The sequence below is a fragment of the Triticum dicoccoides genome, chromosome 1A (genome assembly GCF_002162155.2).
Source record: "Triticum dicoccoides isolate Atlit2015 ecotype Zavitan chromosome 1A, WEW_v2.0, whole genome shotgun sequence".
NCBI lineage: Eukaryota > Viridiplantae > Streptophyta > Magnoliopsida > Poales > Poaceae > Triticum > Triticum dicoccoides.
The window spans coordinates 552,221,566-552,239,755 of NC_041380.1; the positions used below are offsets into that span (position 1 = coordinate 552,221,566).

Here is an 18,190-nt window from a genome sequence, read left to right on the forward strand (position 1 = left end):
GTTCTCATGGATATAAATGTATTGTAATTCATGCATCATTTCTGTCCCTTTTCACTCATACTATTTGCTTACTGACCTGTTTGCATTTTGGACAACATGGTGAAGTCGATTCGGAAAATTTGTTGAAATCCAATTTGACCAGAGTGGGAAGATATCTGGTGCAGCCATTAGGACATATTTGCTTGAGCGATCTCGTGTTTGCCAAATCAATAGCCCAGAGAGGAACTATCACTGTTTTTACTTCCTGTGTTCAGCACCATCGGAGGTATTTTTTCTAACTCAATGTGACTGATCAGCTGAGTCTCTCCAACATTTTTCATAAACAAAACCCAATGGCAGGACATTAAAAGGTATAAGCTGGGCGACCCTTCGTCATTTCACTATCTCAACCAATCTTCCTGCATTAAAGTTGATGGAATGAGTGATGCTGAGGAGTATCTTGCAACAAGAAGTGCGATGAATACAGTTGGCATAACTGAGCAGGAACAGGTTTTTCCCTTTTGAATAATTGATATTCTACGTGAATGTCTAGGTGACCTCTGCAAGTAACATACTTTATAACGTAGGAGGCTACATTTCGGGTTGTTGCTGCTGTGCTTCACCTTGGGAACCTCAATTTTGTTAAAGGGAGAGATGCAGATTCATCTGTACTAAAGGATGAGAAAGCTAAGTTCCATCTGAATGCAGCAGCAGAGCTCTTGATGTATGCCTAATATCTACCCTGTTGTTCTATAATTATTATACCCAACATTCATACTCTATACATTGTGGAATTCCTCTTACAGGTGTGACCGTGAGAAGCTGGAGAATGCACTGATAAAGAGGAAAATAAATACGCCAGAAGGAGTGATTACCACAACAGTTGATCCTAATTCTGCTACTGTTAGCAGGGATGGCTTAGCAAAACAAATATATTGCCGACTATTTGACTGGTAATGAATATGGCACTGTAATTCATTCGTGGCTTATGTATCGGTCTTTGTGAGTACATATGGTTGTACCTTGTGCAGGCTTGTAAATAGGCTAAATGCATCAATAGGACAAGATGCACACTCAGCACGTTTGATTGGGGTGCTTGATATATATGGTTTTGAAAGTTTTAAGACTAACAGGTAAATTCTTAGCAAAAGACTGATTCCAATATATTCCATTGAAGACCATTTATAGAAGTCTCCTGTTGTTATAATTCTCTGATGGAAACAGCTTTGAGCAATTATGCATCAATTTCACCAATGAAAAACTCCAACAGCATTTTAATCAGGTACATGTGGAAGCGGAACACATGCTTGGAAGTTATGATGGTAGACTTATCTTTGCTTCTGCTGTTTGGTAAATTAGGCAGTGTTGTCTTTGCAGAATGTCTTCAAAATGGAGCAGGAAGAGTATAATCGAGAGCAGATCGACTGGAGTTACATAGAATTCGTTGACAATCAAGATGTGCTGGACTTGATTGAGAGGGTATGTGCATATATGGCATTTGTTTTATTTAGGGTGCTTAAGTAGCCTTTATATCATGTATTGCAGTCTTGTAATGGTCGTTGTCAGCAAGCTAAAATACTAGTTTTAAGATGTATTCATCAAGTAGTCTGATACTGTTTGACTTATAGATTGGCTATTTGGTGTTTAGTGAATTAATGTGGGCATAAACGTATATTTTTTCTTACCAAGTGTCAGTTTAAGCACCAAATAATCGAACACTGCTACCGTACTCTTATTTTGAGGCTTGGAGATGTTGCATGTTGGAGTTATTCAGAGTTGTTAACTTATTATGATAAGCTGCTTATCATAAGCACCGGTAATTTTGTGCAAGATAAGTGGTTTAGAAATAGCCCTGATGTGTTGTGTCAGCGGGTAATGTATTTGTGTATGCTTCCTAGTTGTGTGTCCCATTACCTCAATGTTTGTATCTCCCTCTTTCATTTTCAGAAACCTGGTGGAATTATTGCACTTCTTGATGAAGCTTGGTGAGTTTGAAGTATTCTTGTTGCACTACATGCAACCAGCAGCTTGTAAATAGTTGACCATCATTACTTGTTTCTATTTCTCAATTAATGCTTCTAACTGTGTTTTTTTTGTTTCTTTGTTTCTTTGTCCTGTATGCATTAGTATGTTCCCGAAATGCACGCATGAATCATTTTCTCAAAAGCTGTATGAGAAGTTCAAGAACAACAAAAGGTTTAGCAAACCAAAGCTTTCTCGTACTGCATTTACAATTCAACATTACGCAGGAGAAGTAAGCATTTCTTGGAACACATTACTCTTTGCTTCTGCATTTAATTGAATATACTCCTTTCAGTTCCCTGAGTTTTTTTTTGCAGGTAACCTATCAGTCCGATCATTTCCTGGACAAAAACAGAGATTATGTAGTAGGAGAACATGAAGAATTGCTTAATGCTTCCAAGTGCTCCTTTGTATCAGGGTTATTCCCATCAGTACCAGAGGAGAACACAAAATCGTCGAAGTCATCAATCGCTAATCGATTTAAGGTGTGATTCTGCTAGCTGTTTCCTATGTACTCCCTCTGTTCCTGAATATAAGTCTTTCTAGAGATTTCAATGCGGACTACATACGGAGCAAAATGAGTGAATCTACACTCTAAAATATGTCTATATACATCTGTATGTAGTCCTTACTGAAATCTCTAAAAAGATTTATATTTAGGAACGGAGGGAGTACATGTTTCCTCATTGTTCTTTAGGCACTAAGTTTAGGGTAAAATCCTATTTTAATCCTCGAAGTTTTGTGCACGTAGAACTCTTTGATAGTTTGTTACACTTTATATGCAGACTGTATAATGGGGGTATATCACTGCATGTTTGTAGCTTGGACAATCACACAACTACCTTAGTTTGTGCATCAAATCAACATGCAAATATTTAAAAGAGGTGGCTGTACTTCTCAATTTAGTCTACCTCCCTTCTGTCACCATAAAAAATCAAGAACAGTTGTTCTATAACTTCACTATGAATTTAGTTGCAGGTATAAAGAATATTTATGCCATCTTGGTTTTTGCAAAAAATAAATAATAAATGTACTGAATATAGTGAGCAAATGCATATGCATGTCCCAAAAAGGATGAATTAAGTACATTTTATGAAGTGAATGAGTATTACTTGGTAGACATAATGAAGCGATCAAGACCATTGCTCCAATGTGCTTCTGTTTTTTTATGTAAAATCTTTGGTATGATTTTGACATCTGATTATTCCATGAAATTCTTAGGGGCAACTCCATGAACTAATGGAGACTTTGAGTTCTACAGAACCTCATTACATTAGATGTGTTAAGCCCAATAATCTTCTTAAGCCTGCTACTTTTGACAACATCAATGTTCTGCAGCAACTTCGATGTTCGGTAAGGAAGCCATTGATCACAAAGTTTCCACATAACTTTTTTGTTTCTTAAACATGTGTCGTTTTGTATTAGAAGAAGAATGTTAACATAGAAGCTCAGTACCACTGTATACTCATGATTCTTCACCCTTTCAGGGTGTTCTTGAAGCTATTAGAATAAGCTGTGCTGGATACCCTACACGGAAATTATTTCGTGATTTTCTTCAACGGTTTTGCATCATTGCTCCTGAAATTTTGAAAGAAAGGTGTGTAAGTTGTTTGATAATAACAGTAATAATGAATGTTCCCCTATGCCTCTAATTATATCACTTGTGGCCTGCTTTTATAACTATTTTCATGATATCTTGATAGAAACGATGACAAAGTAATCTGCCAAAAGATTTTGGACAAAACAGGACTCCAGGGTTATCAGGTGAAGCATGCTTCTACCATAATGAATCCTTTTTTATGTATTCTGTACATCACATTGTTCTTTGATCTGCATCTTGCCGAAAAGACAGGGAACTAAAAATGAGATGCTTGTTTTTAGTTGAATAATTACCACGTGTGACAGAGGTGATGAATGATGGGGAAATGTCTAGTGAAAACCATCACCATATTTTAAACCTAAAAGCTTTCTTAGCAGGCGATCGTAAATAATCTCTCTGAAAAAATTTCATGAAGATTTAGACCATTTGGCAGTAAAACTTAAGAATTACTTAGATATTCTCCTGGTAAGAATGCAAGGTGAGAGTATGCATATACAGTATAGCTAATGTGTACACCTTTTCGCTCATGTTTTTTTTTCATGATACTGCATGGAAGGAATATATGCATGCGTCATTTTCAGAGGGTATATAATACACAGTTTATTTAGCCATGATCTTTGTCACAATATTTCAAATAATTTCTGTTTTACAGATTGGAAGAACTAAGGTGTTCCTGAGAGCGGGTCAGATGGCTGAACTGGATGCTAGAAGAACTGAAGTGCGGAGTAAAGCAGCTAGAGTTATTCAGAGTAGATATCACACTTATGTTGCTCGTCAGAAATTCCTTGCAATACGGAACACATCTGTATCTTTTCAATCTATTGTTAGAGGTATGGTCACACCATATGACATCTAGAGGGAGACAGTTCTGACCGCAGTATTGCACTGGTGGATGTGTGGAACATATACTTACAAAGAGTTCCATTCTCCTTTGCAGTAATATTGGCTTGTAAGCGGCGTGTATTCCTGAGAAACCAAGATGCGGCGTTGAAAGTACAGAAAAGTGTCCGCTGGTACCTTGCTTGGAAGTCTTATTCTAAACTGCGATGGTCAGCCGTTACATTGCAGGCAGGATTGAGGGCTTTTGGTGCTTACAATGAATATGTTCGCAGAAAACAAAGGAAAGCTTCTATCCATATCCAGGTAGACTATTAATTCATGCTCTCTCTTTTTTATTTAAGGGGAGCATTTGTAGGTTATCATTCAAGCCATTTTACACATCTATGTTACGATAGACCAATTAATAATCGGTCCTTTACTATGGATAAAAGTTAAGAATCAGTCTCCTTACATCTTATAAGCTTTCTCTGTTCATCTCTTGGTTGTACCATCGGTCTGATAATTGTTACCTGCAGGCTCGGTGGCGTTGCCACACAGATAATTCAAATTATCTTAAGCTGAAGAGATCAGTGTTGATTTATCAGTGTGCATGGCGAAGACGTGTCGCTAGAAGAGAACTCAGAAAGCTTAAAATGGTACTCAAGCTGTCATACCATTTTTATTTATTTGTTTATGCTGATTTCATATTTACCTGTACAGCTTTTTATTTGTGTTGCATAATTTCTGTAGGCTGCAAGAGATACAGAAGCTCTGAAGGTGGAGAAGGAGAAACTTGAGGAACACGTGGAAGAGCTAACAAGCCGTTTAGGTTTGGAAATGAAACTGAGGGTAAATGCTGCCCCTTGAATCAAGCCATATTTAGATACAGAAATAGGATGCCATCTTGCTGATTATCTGGTCACGCTTTATTGACACATGTGTCTATTTTCAGGCTGACTTAGAGAACAACAAAGCAGGAGAAATCTCCAAATTACAGGCTGCCCTTCGTGAGATGGAGCATCGAGTAGAAGAAGCCACAGCAGTGCAGGAAAGTGAATCGGCCAAAAGGGCTGTTGAAGAAGCTCTAGCTCAAGAAAGAGAAAAAATCACTATATTGACTAATGAAGTTGAGGGGATGAAGGTACTTCTCCCCAGGCTCAACTTATGTATCATTGCAACAGTATAAAATTGGAAAGGTTTAAGTATTGCACCATTCGTTGTTTCAATGAAATCAAATGCGGTTGCAGTAGCTGTTTCAGGCTAAAAGGATTAAGAAAACCTGTGTATGACTATAAAATATTCCTGTTTCAACAGAGTACAGTGTTCAAGTAACTTGTTCAGTTATGTCATCATATCTGATTGGATGATGGTTGCGCCCTTGGACAGGTACTACTATCAAGAGAACAAGAAGAAAACACTGCAACAAAGAATGATCTTGCTATTGCTCAGGAAAGATGTGAAGACCTGAATGGAAAAATCGAGGTTGCAGATGAAAACATCAAGCAGCTTAGAGATACTGTGAAAAGGTTAGTTGTTTGGTGACTACTACTCCCTCCGTTCCTAAATATTTGTCTTTCTAGAGATTTCAACAAGTGACTACGTACGGAGCAAAATGAGTGAATCTACTGTTATGACTGGCATATTAGGGGCTTAGCCCAGTTAGTTGTGGCCCAGTTTATCTTATCGTTATTAGGGGCTTAGCCCAATTATCTTATTAGGAGGATTATATAAACTCGTATAAGGACCCGTTTTGGAATTAAGCAAAAAGCAATCATATTTGCTCGGCTTCCTTAGGGAGCCGGGAGACCTAACCCTAGCCGCCGCCCCTGCTCTCTCTCGCGCGCACGCAACGACGGCGTCCCAGCGCCGGCGACCACGCCTTCCTCCACGCCATCCCTCCTTCCAGCCCTACAACCTGAAACCACGCCCTGATAGGGATCCGGCTCCTACCAATTTGGTATCAGATAGCTTCGGAGCCGCGCAGACGTGGTACTACGCCCTCGAACAGGACGAGGGTGGCATGCCACGATGGGAGCACTTCCGTGATTTGTGCCTCTTGCGCTTTGGTCCGCCTATACGCGGGAGCCGTCTGGCGGAGCTTGGGCGTCTTCCGTTCCTCACCTCGGTGCAAGACTTCGCCGACCGCTTCCAGGCACTGGCGTGCCACACCCCCGGCGTTTTGGCTCGTCAGCGGGCTGAGCTCTTCGTCGGCGGCCTACCGGACCACATCCGCGTGGACGTGGATATGCGCGGGCCACAGGCCCTTCAGACGGCCATGTACTACGCCCGCGCGTTCGAGCGTCGCGGTGGCCATACAGTAGGCACCACCGCCCCGAGCCGCTGGGCCGCCACCCTGGCCGGAAGTTCCCGCGCAGGGTCGGCCTGTCCAGGCTTCCGCGGCGCCCCTCGCCGTGGCTGCGACACGCTCGTTCCGCTGGCTCACCCAGGCCGAGCAACTTGAGCGTCGCCGCCAAGGGTTGTGCTTCAACTGCGACGAACCCTACGTACCAGGCCACGTCTGCCCATGACTCTTCTACCTGGAGGCTGCAGACTACATTGAGGAGGACCCCGCCGCTGCCGGGCTCGGCGACCAGCCCGCCCCAGTTGACGTGGAGGTGTTTGGCGACCGTTGATCTTCTCCGCCTTCCAGCTCGAGGACGAGCTGTTTGTGCAGGCGGGGAGAGATGTTATGACTGGCATATTAGGGGCTTAGCCCAGTTAGTTGTGGCCCAGTTTATCTTATCGTTATTAGGGGCTTAGCCCAATTACCTTATTAGGAGGATTATATAGACTCGTGTAAGGACCCGTTTTGGAATTAAGCAAAAAGCAATCTTATTTGCTCGGCTTCCTTAGGGAGCCGGGAGACCTAACCCTAGCCGCCGCCCCTGCTCTCTCTCTCTCTCGCGCGCGCACGCAATGACGGTGCCCCAGCGCCGGCGACCACGCCTTCCTCCACGACATCCCTCCTTCCACCCCTCCAACCTGAGACCACGCCCTGGTAGGGATCCGGTTCCTACCATCTACACTCTAAAATATGTCTATATACATCCGTATGTGGTAGTCCATATGAAATCTCTAAAAAGACAAATATTTAGGAATTGAGGGAGTAGATCTTAGTAGACTAAGTAGCAGGTTCTTTTGGTTCCGAATAAAGCTGGTTGAAAGTAAAGAGTCGGGTGCATATGCTTCATACACATGGATAGATGGTGACGCACTCATGCATATTATCAGGAAATGGGTACACAAAGTTCAATCTGGGCTATTATAAGATCATGTTTCTCCAGACATATCTTTAGTAGAGCAATAATAAAAGAAAATCCTTTTAAGACCCCAGCTGCAGTTATTCACAATAAGAGCCATGTGTATATTCTTCATGAGGAATTTGTAGAAGGCTTGTGGTTTCTCCCACATGTTTACATGCTGGTGTTTGACACCTTTTAAGTCTACAAAAGTAGTTTTTTGTACAATAGGAAGTTACCATAACCAAGTAAATCCACTTTCATCCAGCCCTACTATGTGGGATAACAACTTGCTCCCTTTCTGTTGGATACAGATTTGAAGAGAATGTGACAGAACTAGAATCTTCACTGATGACGGAGAAGCAACACAATGAGGCAACCAGAGGGGAACTTGGTGAAGCACACCAGAGAGTTGAAGAACTACTGAGACAAGTTGCAGATGCTGATGGAAAATCCGCCGTACTTCAGTCTACTGTGCAAAGGTCATATTCGTTTTGCATGACATATAATCCTTGTCCAACAGCCACATAGTCTTATAACTGACCAACTTTCAGTACTGTTATTGGTGTGATATTTCTTGGCTACCAGGTGGTTAATTCATTATCTCATAGTCGTCGTCTTTTCTTCATGAGCACAGGCTGGAAGAAAGTCTAACAGAGACAGAGGGCACTTTGCTTTTAGAAAGGCAAGAGAGTGAGGCAATCAAGAAATCACTCACTGAAGCTCGTGGAGACAATGAAGAATTAGTCCATAAAACTGAAGTTTTTGAAAAGGACATTGCTAGGTTTCAAAACAACATCGAAAGGTCTATTGCCTAATTCCTTGGGTTGCTGTTTCCTATGCTTGAAGCTTGATTGCACTCGAAAACCGGCTTTAAGTCTTAACTCACAGTTTTAGACTATCATAATCCTAGTAATATGAATGCTGATTATTCTTGTCAACTGACAATTTGACAGACTTGAAGAAGCTGCAAGAACATTTGAGATTTCATTGCTGGCTGAAAAACAACACAGTGCTGCAATCATGTCACAGTTAGCTGAAACAAAGGAGGAAATTGAAGAACTGCAAAAGAAGTTTACAGATGCCAATAGGACAAATGACACGCTTCAAGATTCTTTGAAGAGGTTTAGCTCTCACGTCGCATTAATTACTCAATGTAATCATACTTCTACTGTTATACAGGCATCAGCTGATGTTCCAGTTAACAATATACTGTATCACTCACATTCATCCAAGCTCTAATGTTCATGTTTGTTTTTGCAAATATACAATCTTTTTTGGTGAACAAAATGGCAATAAAATGACGCAACAAGGAAAATAATGAACATTTACGGGCAAGGTAGTCAGCATCTCAATATGAGTTCCAGTTAACAACCTGACTATTATATCATAATATCATATATTCTTAACATTATGATGCTTCTAGTTTATTCCTACTTATATATATTCTTGGAAAATAAAGGCTTAAAATTAAGACATGATTTTAAAGATGGAAAAGAACAGTCAGGCCCTGAATCATTGGTTTGTATAATATAGAGGATAGTGAACCTGTTTGTTCAGGAAATCCTAGAGGATTGGTCATTGCTTGGGATAGGGTGATATATATGTCGATGTAACTTTCTGTCGTCAGATCTATAGCAATATGGCATCAACCATTTTTTTAACCTTTACCCCTGCCCTCAGTAGTACAAGCTAACCATTGTTAACATTTTTCTTCACTTGATATAGGCTTGAAGAAACTGCAGCCACAAGGGATGCCTTGCACGTAGCAGAAAAGCAAGAGCATGGTCAAACCAAAGAAGCGCTTTCTAAATCTCAGGAGAGAAATTCAGAATTGCTTACGAAAGTTGATGAGTCTGAGAAAAGTATAAATAAGCTGATGGAGAATGTCAAGAGGTTCTCGCCTTACTTCCATTATGCATTATTAGCAGCTGACCTTAGCTTTCTGAAAACTATAAGATCATCTCCTCAACTTTGTGAGCTAAAATGCATTTCATTTCTTACAATGTATTTAGACTTGAGAAACATGCAACATCAAGGGAGTCATTGCTGTTAAAGACAAAGCAAAATCAGGATGGCACAACAAAAGCACTAGCTGAAGCTGAAAAGAGAAACGAAGAGTTAATGAAAAGCTCTGAAGATTCAGATAAGAAAATCAGTCTGCTTGAGGATTCAGTGAACAGGTTTGATTTCATTGCTTTACAAATATTTATAACCTTTAAACAACCTAGCAACTATTTCGTGGCCAACTTCTCCGATTACCTCTCATCACAATACATCCTTATTGCATGACCATGTTAAGTGACTCCAACAGTATTTTTCTTTCTTGCGCATAGACTAGAAGAATGTGCTGCAGAGAAAGACTCTCTATTGGCAACAGAAAGACAAGAAAACAATGCTACCAAGGAAGAACTAGCCAATGCCCAGAAAAAAACAAAGGAATTAGTAAATGAGTTACAAAATTGCCAAGAAATCAGAAAGCAACTCGAAGAAAACATCAAGAGGTCTGACACTTCTCATCAGTGGATACATGTCCCATATTTTCTCAATATTTTTATTCATTGTGATAGTAAATTCTCATTTTGGTGTTCTCAGGCTTGAACAAGATGCTACTGCCAAAGATGCTTTATTGATATCAGAAAAACAAACACATGAGGCGACCAAGAAAACTCTGACTGAAACTCTGGGGAGAAATGAAGAGTTAATCAAGAAAATTCAGGATTCTGATAAACATAGTCTTCAGCTTCAGCTAACTGTTGAGAGGTTGATAATCATTCTTGGCAGTATGTTCTTATTTTAAGTAACTTTCTGAGATCCTATCAAGTACATCATTCATCTTATGCTCTGTCCTTCTTAATTAACTAGATAGCTCTTTCATGATTACAGACTTCAAGCAAATGCATCTGCAAAGGAGGATTTACTGTTGAGAGAAAGGGAGCAAAGTAATACAACCATGAAGGTGCAAGAAGAAAATCAAGAAAGAAATTTGCAATTACTAAAGAGATTTGAGGATGTTGACAAGAAAATTGACCTTCTTCAAGGCACCATACAGAGGTAATTTATGCTGCATTTCGATATGTCATGCATACTAAATCTTCGTATATGTAGATGCTGATATTTGTAATGCTATTTCTTTGTTGGTTCAATTCAGGCTTGGCGACCATACAGAGAAAGACACGTTACTGCTATCTGAGAAACAAGAGAAGGATGAATTGAAGAAAGCACTCACTGAGACTGAATACAAAAATGAAGAATTAACGACAAAAATTGGTGAAACCAACAAAAAAATTGAACATCTGCAAAACACTATACATATGTATGTACCTTTGATTAAGTTTATGTGGTACAAGTGCATCATCTTAGTTTTTCATTGTTGGGACCTACCTGTCAGTGTCTCATTATTCTCATCAAGGTGTAACAGAGTGACACGTCTGCTGCTACCTCCGGACCCAACATGTGCTCTCCACCTGGGCAGGCGGTACAGGTGTCCTTAGTTGACACCTTTTTTTCTGCTAGCTTGTGTACTGCATGCCCATGTGGAGAACCCTAGCCATGTCAGATGCTGACGTGGCAGCAGCCGTGTCACTTCTTTACACCTAGATGAGAGCAATGAGGCACTGACATGTGGGCTATATCACTCAAACTAACTGGAAACCAAAAATATGGAGTTGTGCAATACATTGTGACTTCAAATGTGGACATAGTGGCGAAAGTTGCTTCTTTGGATGGTTTATACAACATATGTATATTTTGCAAAATTAACTCCATTGGTTGTTAAACCCATGAGATTAAACAGTTGTTTCTGCCCGAAAACAGGCTTGAACAAGACATAGTGGCGAAAGTTGCTTCTTTGGAAGCTGAAAAACAAGAAAATGACGCGATTAGGAAATCTCTTGTTGAAGCTCAGGAGAGAAATGATGAACTATTTATGAAAATTAGAGATAGTGAATACAAGGCCCACCAGCTCCAAGATACTGTGCAAAAGTTGGTATTTTAACTTACTATCTGGCTTTCTACAGTTTTGTGCACCAAGTACAGTTCCATCATTATCAGTCATCATGTTGTCCTTTTTGAGACTAACGTCTTCACTGATTAGGCTTCAAGTAGATGCCATATCAAGACTGTCTTCCTTTGTACTGGAGAAACAAGAGAGTGATGCTGTGAAGAAAGCACTTACTGAGGCTCGTGGAAGAAATGAAGATCTAATAAGGAGAAACGAAGACCTCCTCGATAGAAATGATGACCTTATCAAGAAAATCGAAGAGCTTCAGGAGACCATACAAAAGTATTCCTTTACATTTACAATAACCTTTTCAACTTTGGTAATTTATATGTCCAAATCATGCGCTCCTTTGTGATTACTTTTGATGGAACAACTGTATCCACAACACAGGCTAGAAGGAAAATCATCTAACTTAGAGGCAGAAAACCAAACTCTTCGTCAGCATTCGATTGTGTCGACTCCATCTACCGCCAAATCTCAAGCTTCATACTCTAAAATCAGTATGATCCATGTAATGTGCCTTCAATAGAGCTTACATTCGCATGACTGTTGAATGTTCTCATCTGATTTATTAGATGCATTTCAACAGAGAAGTCAAGAAAATGGTCATATTTTAAATGGCAACGTACCATATGCTGAAATGAGGTCCTCGTTTGGTCCAGCAGAAACAAGACCCTATATGGTAGTTTAACCAAGCACATGCCAGTTTTTTATTTTTATATTGTTTGATTGAGTAGTCATGACTTTGGTCGAAATAATATGGCAGGGTAGTGCCCCTGATTTGACTATCCACAGGGACTATGATACTGGGGAGAAAATGCAAAGGGTACTACTTAGTGAAGGATATCAGGTAGGCTGGTTGATACTTGCCTACCTACCCACCCCTTCCCATTTGCTAAAATGCTTTTTTGCCCTTCTAAACATCAGCAGCCCCAGGATGATCAGAAGTTATTGCTTAAGTACATTACCCAACATCTTGGATTCTCTGGGAACAAACCTGTTGCTGCTCTTCTTATATACCAATATCTTCTTCATTCGAGATCGTTTGAAGTTACAAAGACAGGTGTCTTTGACAGTATCCTACAGGCTATAAACTCAGCAACAGAGGTTTGTAGCACTCTGTTAATTATGTTTAATTGCGCTATATAATGGTACTTGAGTAGCATCTATCCCCTATGCCTTGTAGCATGATATGAGACAGCTTTATGCAGCCAATTTGCCAGTACCTGAAATCCAGAATCACTACATTTGCTCTTATATTAACTGACGTTCCTCTTACTTCAAGGCTCAATATGACACGAGAAGCTTGGCCTATTGGTTATCCAACTTATCGACATTATCAGTTCTCCTGCAACGCTCTTTTAGAACCGCTAGGACAGCAGCCTCAGTTCCATATAGACGAAAAATGTCGTATGATAGGATTTATCAAGCCAGTCAAGCATCTGGGCTTGCTTATTTAAGTGGTCAATTATTGGATGAACCTGGTGCATCACACCAAATTGATGCAAAATATCCAGCTTTGCTCTTCAAGCAGCAGCTTGTGGATCTGATTGAAAAGGTGTATGGGTTGATAAGTGACAAATTGAAGAAAGAGCTTAATCCATTGCTTGAGCTGTGCATTCAGGTACCGCCTCTCTTGAGAAAAAGTAATCATCAGCTGTGAAACTTTGCTTGTTGAGAATCCTGTAAATATTGTAAATATTTAGGATCCAAGAACTTCTCAAGCAAAGGCCTCAGTGACATCTGCTGGCTTGGGCCAACACAACCAACTCACACATTGGCTGGGCATCGTGAAAATCCTCAACAGCTACTTGTATCTGCTAATAGCCAACCATGTACGTGCTAAATTATTACAAAAATCAGTGCATTATTCTTTTTATCGATACAGTGCAGTATCAATTTGCAAAGTTATGAATTATGAGTGCAAGTCCACACTCAATGTGCAGGTTCCAACAATATTGGTCCACAAGTTGCTAACCCAAATATTTTCTATGGTGAACGTCCAATTATTTAACAGGTATAAGCGTATGTTTGCCCCCCACTACCAATTTTTTAAAACTTCAAAGAATAAGCTGTTCTAACTTACCTTCCTCTCCTTTCAAAAACAGACTCCTTCTGCGTCGTGAGTGCTGTTCATTTAGCAACGGGGAACATATTAGAGCCGGATTAGCCCAACTAAAACATTGGTGCAATGATGTTGCTCAAGAGGTTGCTCACTATCTTTTATTATGGTTATGGAGGCTATTCTCAGATGCTGTTAGCTAATGTTTTAGTACAGCTTGCAGATTCAGCCTGGGAAGCACTGAAGCATATAAGACAGGCGGCCGATTTCCTGGTCTGTGTTTCTTTTTTAAATCATAAGAAAACCTTGGTGGCTCTTAGGGCATGTACAATGGTGGCATGTGGTTACATATGCCTCATGACAAAAAGTAATTTGAGGCACCTACATTTATTTTTCTCCCCAATGCAAGCTACCACTAGTGGACCTCATTAAGAAATAGAAAATAAAGACTCTAGTACACATGCATCTCTACTTTTTACTCCAACCTTTTCAGCTTGTGTCAGCGGACCACACTTTTTCTCTTCAAGCACCCGCCTCCTGAAGAGGATCCCGCTTCCCTATCCGAACCTACTTTACGTCATATCCGATCCTACATGGCATGCGAGGCATCACCTTGAGGCTATGCATTGTACATGCCCTTATACAAACTGAACTGTCGGTAACTTAAATCCTCTGACTTATTTTCCTGCTCTTCCTGTTCATCAGGTCATTTCCCGAAAACAAATGAGGACATGGAGAGAGATACGCAATGATATTTGTCCGGTAAGTGCCTTTTGCTATGAGAGCAAGGATCTTGTTTTGTTAATCCTCAACTTTATATCTTTGATCGTTTCACTCTCTGTCCAGGCTCTCAGCTTACAGCAGCTAGAGAGAATAGTTGGTATGTACTGGGACGACATGAGCGGCACAAACGTACTTTCAGCAGAGGTATGTTGATAGGCTGAATCGGTGTAATCAAAACTGTTCGCCGTTGGCTGTTTGAAGTGTTGATTTCAACGTTGCTGTTTGCAGTTCACATCAAGCATGAGAGCAACCATGCATGAAGAATCAAATAGCCTCTCCAGCTTTTCAGTCTTGCTGGATGATGATTCCAGGTATGCATCATGCCCCCAAGGATTCCATTGTTTGCGCCCCTTTGGAACAACAACCAATGCTCCTTTTTCACCTCTGTTTGTTTCATTTCTCTCTTTGCAGCATACCCTTTTCGCTCGACGACATCGCAAAGTCGATGCCCAACATTGAGGACACGGTGGAGAGCGACCTGCTGCCCTTTATTCGTGAAAACCAGAGCCTTGCACTTATATTGCAAAGGAGGGACTGAGTAGTTCGCCGGCCTTGGGCGAACGAGGAGTGCCTCGCTCTAGGGTGTATATATTCTTGTAGCACAGTAGTAGAAGATAGGATGCCATATTAAGAGTGTTTCCACCGAGAATTTCTAGGCTTCTAAAGCTGTTAATAATTGTTTGGTTAAGCAGTGGTGCGTCTCTTCTCAGGGCATCTTGCCTGCATCACCCTCTTCTCCATTCTTTGGGTTTGAGTAGAAGCTGTAATTCATCAAAGGTGACAGAAACATGTTAAATCTTACTGTCATCTCAGCCGCTTGGCTATATACAAGTTCACTTTCTGTACACTGACGGCAAGGAACACAGCATGCCAGGGCTTGAGGCTGAAATTGACCGGCTGGAGAATGTTTTGACCATATGAACGGAAAACAGAGATATGATTAATTAATCATTATAACCCACTAGGTCGAAAATCCATCTATCATATACATGTACAATTCTTGAAACCCAACGAAAAAGGTGGGTCAAGTCTCATTAGAAGACCAACTGCTAGTATGGATTCAAGTCATGTTAGGAATTATTCTTGGGTTTCCTTCGGGGTTTCAAGTCGACCACTATTACGGTTATATTGTCCTGGCTTCCTTTCTTCAGCGCAAGCCTCGTCAGATAGTCCGCCGCTGCCTGCGCGGCAGGGTCGGTGGATCCATCACCTCCATCCGACGACAATGTTGTGACACTGTTGTTCTTGTGCCACTGCTGGATTTGCCGGCGCGCGACCTTGCACGCCTCTTCGTTCGACACGACATCCCAAAGCCCATCGCTGGCCAGAATGAGGCAGTCGTCATCTTTAGCCCGGGGAACAACCGTAACTTCTGGTTTGGGGATGATGTATGGCTTCAAGTATCGGTCACCTGCACCATCAGCAATTTCCAGTTCCAAGTTAGCAGAGATTGCAACAAGTATGGACAAATGTTATCCAACGCACAGGTAAATCAGCTTAGCTATCATAGGTTCAACTAAGTCCCTATGATGTTGTCCGAGTATTTTCATACATCAGATTTGAGTGGCACAAGAGATGTGAACAGATACAAGTAGGACCAGGTATTAGCCATGGTCCAAGCTGCAAGTGCCACTTGCATGACACAAGGTACCTTCCTTGCTTCCATAAAAGATGGTTTTTCTACTTTGGCAGGTGACTTCTTTCCTTAATCACATCTGCATACTAGTAGGTGTCTTCTTTTCTTAATCACATCTTCATACTTGATTCTATCAGAGCTACATTTGACCTCATTTTGCAAGTTCATCAGCACGATTAGTAGCAAAATTGAGGCAGACAGCACTTAACATGACAACAGCCAAGAGAATAGAGGGGCTGTCTGGATGGCGCCCAGGCCAGCCACACCAAATCGCGGGCGAGCCAAAAAGTTGGCGATGAAATTCGCCGCCACAGATCTGCCCTGGCGTTGGCACAGAAAACAAACTAGCGACCAAAATTTTGGCATAGGCTAGAAAATTTGGCTGCCAACCAAACAGACACCCATATTTTGGCAAGGCGAGCATCGGCCGTCATCCAAACAGCCCAGAGACTTCAGGTTTCCATAAATAGGAATCTTAAAATCAAGGGAAAAAAGTGCTACACTTTAAGTGTGCATTTTGCCACTGCCTAGTGCGTATCTCACGGTTCTCACCTAAGCACACGCAAGCATGATTACGTGCTAGGCGTTCTGTTGTCGCCTAGCGGCTAGCGCCTAGGCACGCTTAAACACTAACCGTTCTGCTGTCACCTAGCGCCTACTGCTTAAAATGGTACCGAGTAACGACTAACGAGAAATAACTCCTCAAGCACAGCTACTTTCCTGGATTTCAAACAAAGCAGCAGCGCGCGAAGACATTTACCACTATCACACCGGACCAAAGTAATTTTGCATCATACTTTGAAGTTGCTGTGACTACAGTTTCAAACTCAACGGGTGATCCTTACTATGACGCGTGTCGTATGAAAAATAGCAACACATTGTACAAGATAAATATAGGTGCATACCAATGGATCGTGACATAGCAAGTATGCCGGACACTCGGTGTCCGTTCCATTGGATGACCTTGCCTCCCGCAGCCTCAATCCTCGCGCGCTCATCCTTCCTGTCAGGCTGAAACAACAAGACATAATTAATCAGATTAACCCCAAACCATGGATGCTGTACCAATACCATGATGCTCGCATATCTACCTTCTGGTCAATTGAGAGAGCAACAGGCTCCTTCCCGCGTGAGAGCACGATGCGAGAATCGCCGCAGTTGGCGACCACCACATGAGAGGAGCACACCACGACTGCAACCGCCGTGGAGCCCACGTTCTCCGCGGCGATCGGGTCTGACCGGGGCTCGCCGTCGACGAGCCTGCTCGCAAGCCCTGACACCTCGTCATCCACCGTCTGGAAGCACCTGGTGAAGAGGTCGTCCCAGTGCTCCTTCATGTCCACATCGCTCATCTCGCCCAGATCGCTGGGGGGCCTCCTCAGCTCCTTGCTCAGCACGACGTGGAGCCTCTCCCGGCAGTAGTTGGACACCTGCGCGACCGCACGGAAATCCACAGATCGTCAGATCACGGGGCTCGCTCGCTCGGCTGGGGGGCCGCCGTTGGCGATGAATCCGAGGGGGAGGGGGTTTCCGGTCCCGGGCGTGCATACCTCGGCGCCGCCGTGGCCGTCGAAGACGGCGAAGAGGTGGGACGGGAGGCGGAGCGCGTCGGCGTCGAGCCCGAGCCCGTCGAGGTCGCGGCGGCGGGCGAGCAGGCGCACGGGCACGTCGGCGAAGCGGGGCACGGCGGCGCAGGCGTCCTCCATCTCCCCGCCGCGCCCCGGCGTGGCGACGCAGCCCCACACCGGCTCGCAGTCCATGAGGTAGACGCTCCGCTTGCCCCCCGCCACGAGCGCCGCCCGGCCGTCCCCGAGATCCAGGCGCTCGACCCCGCCGCCCGCCGCCGCGCGCTCCGGATCGCGCGGCGCCGGCTCGTCCTCCCCGCAGATCGCCGCCGCCGCCGCCATATCGAACCTGGTGAACTGAAACGAAAGACGACAGCAGCAGCCGACTGGCCCAAGGAGGCAAGAAAGAGCCGCACCGCACCGCAGCCGGAGACGCACGCCGGAGGAGGAGGTGAGAGGGAGGTGGCTATGGGGGCTGCTGG

General features: G+C 42.7%; 2 protein-coding genes across 2 annotated transcripts in view; one reads left to right on the forward strand and one right to left on the reverse strand.

Moving 5' to 3' along the window:
* The window catches only part of LOC119288605 (myosin-11-like), a 17,872-nt gene extending 2,520 nt beyond the window's left edge, over positions 1-15,352 (forward strand). Inside the window, exons 7-49 of the mRNA XM_037568197.1 lie at positions 106-265; positions 340-489; positions 567-703; positions 786-932; positions 1,011-1,112; positions 1,204-1,261; positions 1,357-1,458; positions 1,927-1,964; positions 2,107-2,233; positions 2,319-2,486; positions 3,223-3,354; positions 3,489-3,598; positions 3,705-3,765; positions 4,254-4,431; positions 4,539-4,744; positions 4,957-5,076; positions 5,171-5,269; positions 5,373-5,561; positions 5,807-5,946; positions 7,974-8,141; positions 8,297-8,464; positions 8,616-8,783; positions 9,388-9,555; positions 9,675-9,842; positions 9,996-10,163; positions 10,255-10,422; positions 10,546-10,713; positions 10,811-10,975; positions 11,476-11,643; positions 11,756-11,944; positions 12,053-12,173; positions 12,252-12,344; positions 12,429-12,512; positions 12,590-12,769; positions 12,948-13,286; positions 13,369-13,497; positions 13,609-13,679; positions 13,771-13,870; positions 13,941-13,997; positions 14,430-14,486; positions 14,571-14,651; positions 14,736-14,818; positions 14,919-15,352. Of these exons, the coding sequence (XP_037424094.1) occupies positions 106-265; positions 340-489; positions 567-703; positions 786-932; positions 1,011-1,112; positions 1,204-1,261; positions 1,357-1,458; positions 1,927-1,964; positions 2,107-2,233; positions 2,319-2,486; positions 3,223-3,354; positions 3,489-3,598; positions 3,705-3,765; positions 4,254-4,431; positions 4,539-4,744; positions 4,957-5,076; positions 5,171-5,269; positions 5,373-5,561; positions 5,807-5,946; positions 7,974-8,141; positions 8,297-8,464; positions 8,616-8,783; positions 9,388-9,555; positions 9,675-9,842; positions 9,996-10,163; positions 10,255-10,422; positions 10,546-10,713; positions 10,811-10,975; positions 11,476-11,643; positions 11,756-11,944; positions 12,053-12,173; positions 12,252-12,344; positions 12,429-12,512; positions 12,590-12,769; positions 12,948-13,286; positions 13,369-13,497; positions 13,609-13,679; positions 13,771-13,870; positions 13,941-13,997; positions 14,430-14,486; positions 14,571-14,651; positions 14,736-14,818; positions 14,919-15,045 (5,812 nt within the window). The 3' untranslated portion in view covers positions 15,046-15,352. The remainder of the gene's footprint in view (positions 1-105; positions 266-339; positions 490-566; positions 704-785; positions 933-1,010; positions 1,113-1,203; positions 1,262-1,356; positions 1,459-1,926; positions 1,965-2,106; positions 2,234-2,318; positions 2,487-3,222; positions 3,355-3,488; positions 3,599-3,704; positions 3,766-4,253; positions 4,432-4,538; positions 4,745-4,956; positions 5,077-5,170; positions 5,270-5,372; positions 5,562-5,806; positions 5,947-7,973; positions 8,142-8,296; positions 8,465-8,615; positions 8,784-9,387; positions 9,556-9,674; positions 9,843-9,995; positions 10,164-10,254; positions 10,423-10,545; positions 10,714-10,810; positions 10,976-11,475; positions 11,644-11,755; positions 11,945-12,052; positions 12,174-12,251; positions 12,345-12,428; positions 12,513-12,589; positions 12,770-12,947; positions 13,287-13,368; positions 13,498-13,608; positions 13,680-13,770; positions 13,871-13,940; positions 13,998-14,429; positions 14,487-14,570; positions 14,652-14,735; positions 14,819-14,918) is intronic.
* A 44-nt stretch (positions 15,353-15,396) lies between these two features.
* LOC119288616 (protein phosphatase 2C 50-like) lies at positions 15,397-18,184 on the reverse strand. Its single transcript, XM_037568205.1, has 4 exons — positions 17,694-18,184; positions 17,235-17,573; positions 17,049-17,154; positions 15,397-15,918 (listed from the first exon to the last, which is right to left on the reverse strand). The coding sequence occupies exons 1-4, from the start codon at positions 18,048-18,050 to the stop codon at positions 15,578-15,580; spliced, it is 1,143 nt and encodes a 380-aa protein (XP_037424102.1). The 5' UTR covers positions 18,051-18,184; the 3' UTR covers positions 15,397-15,577.
* Positions 18,185-18,190: the final 6 nt, after the last annotated feature.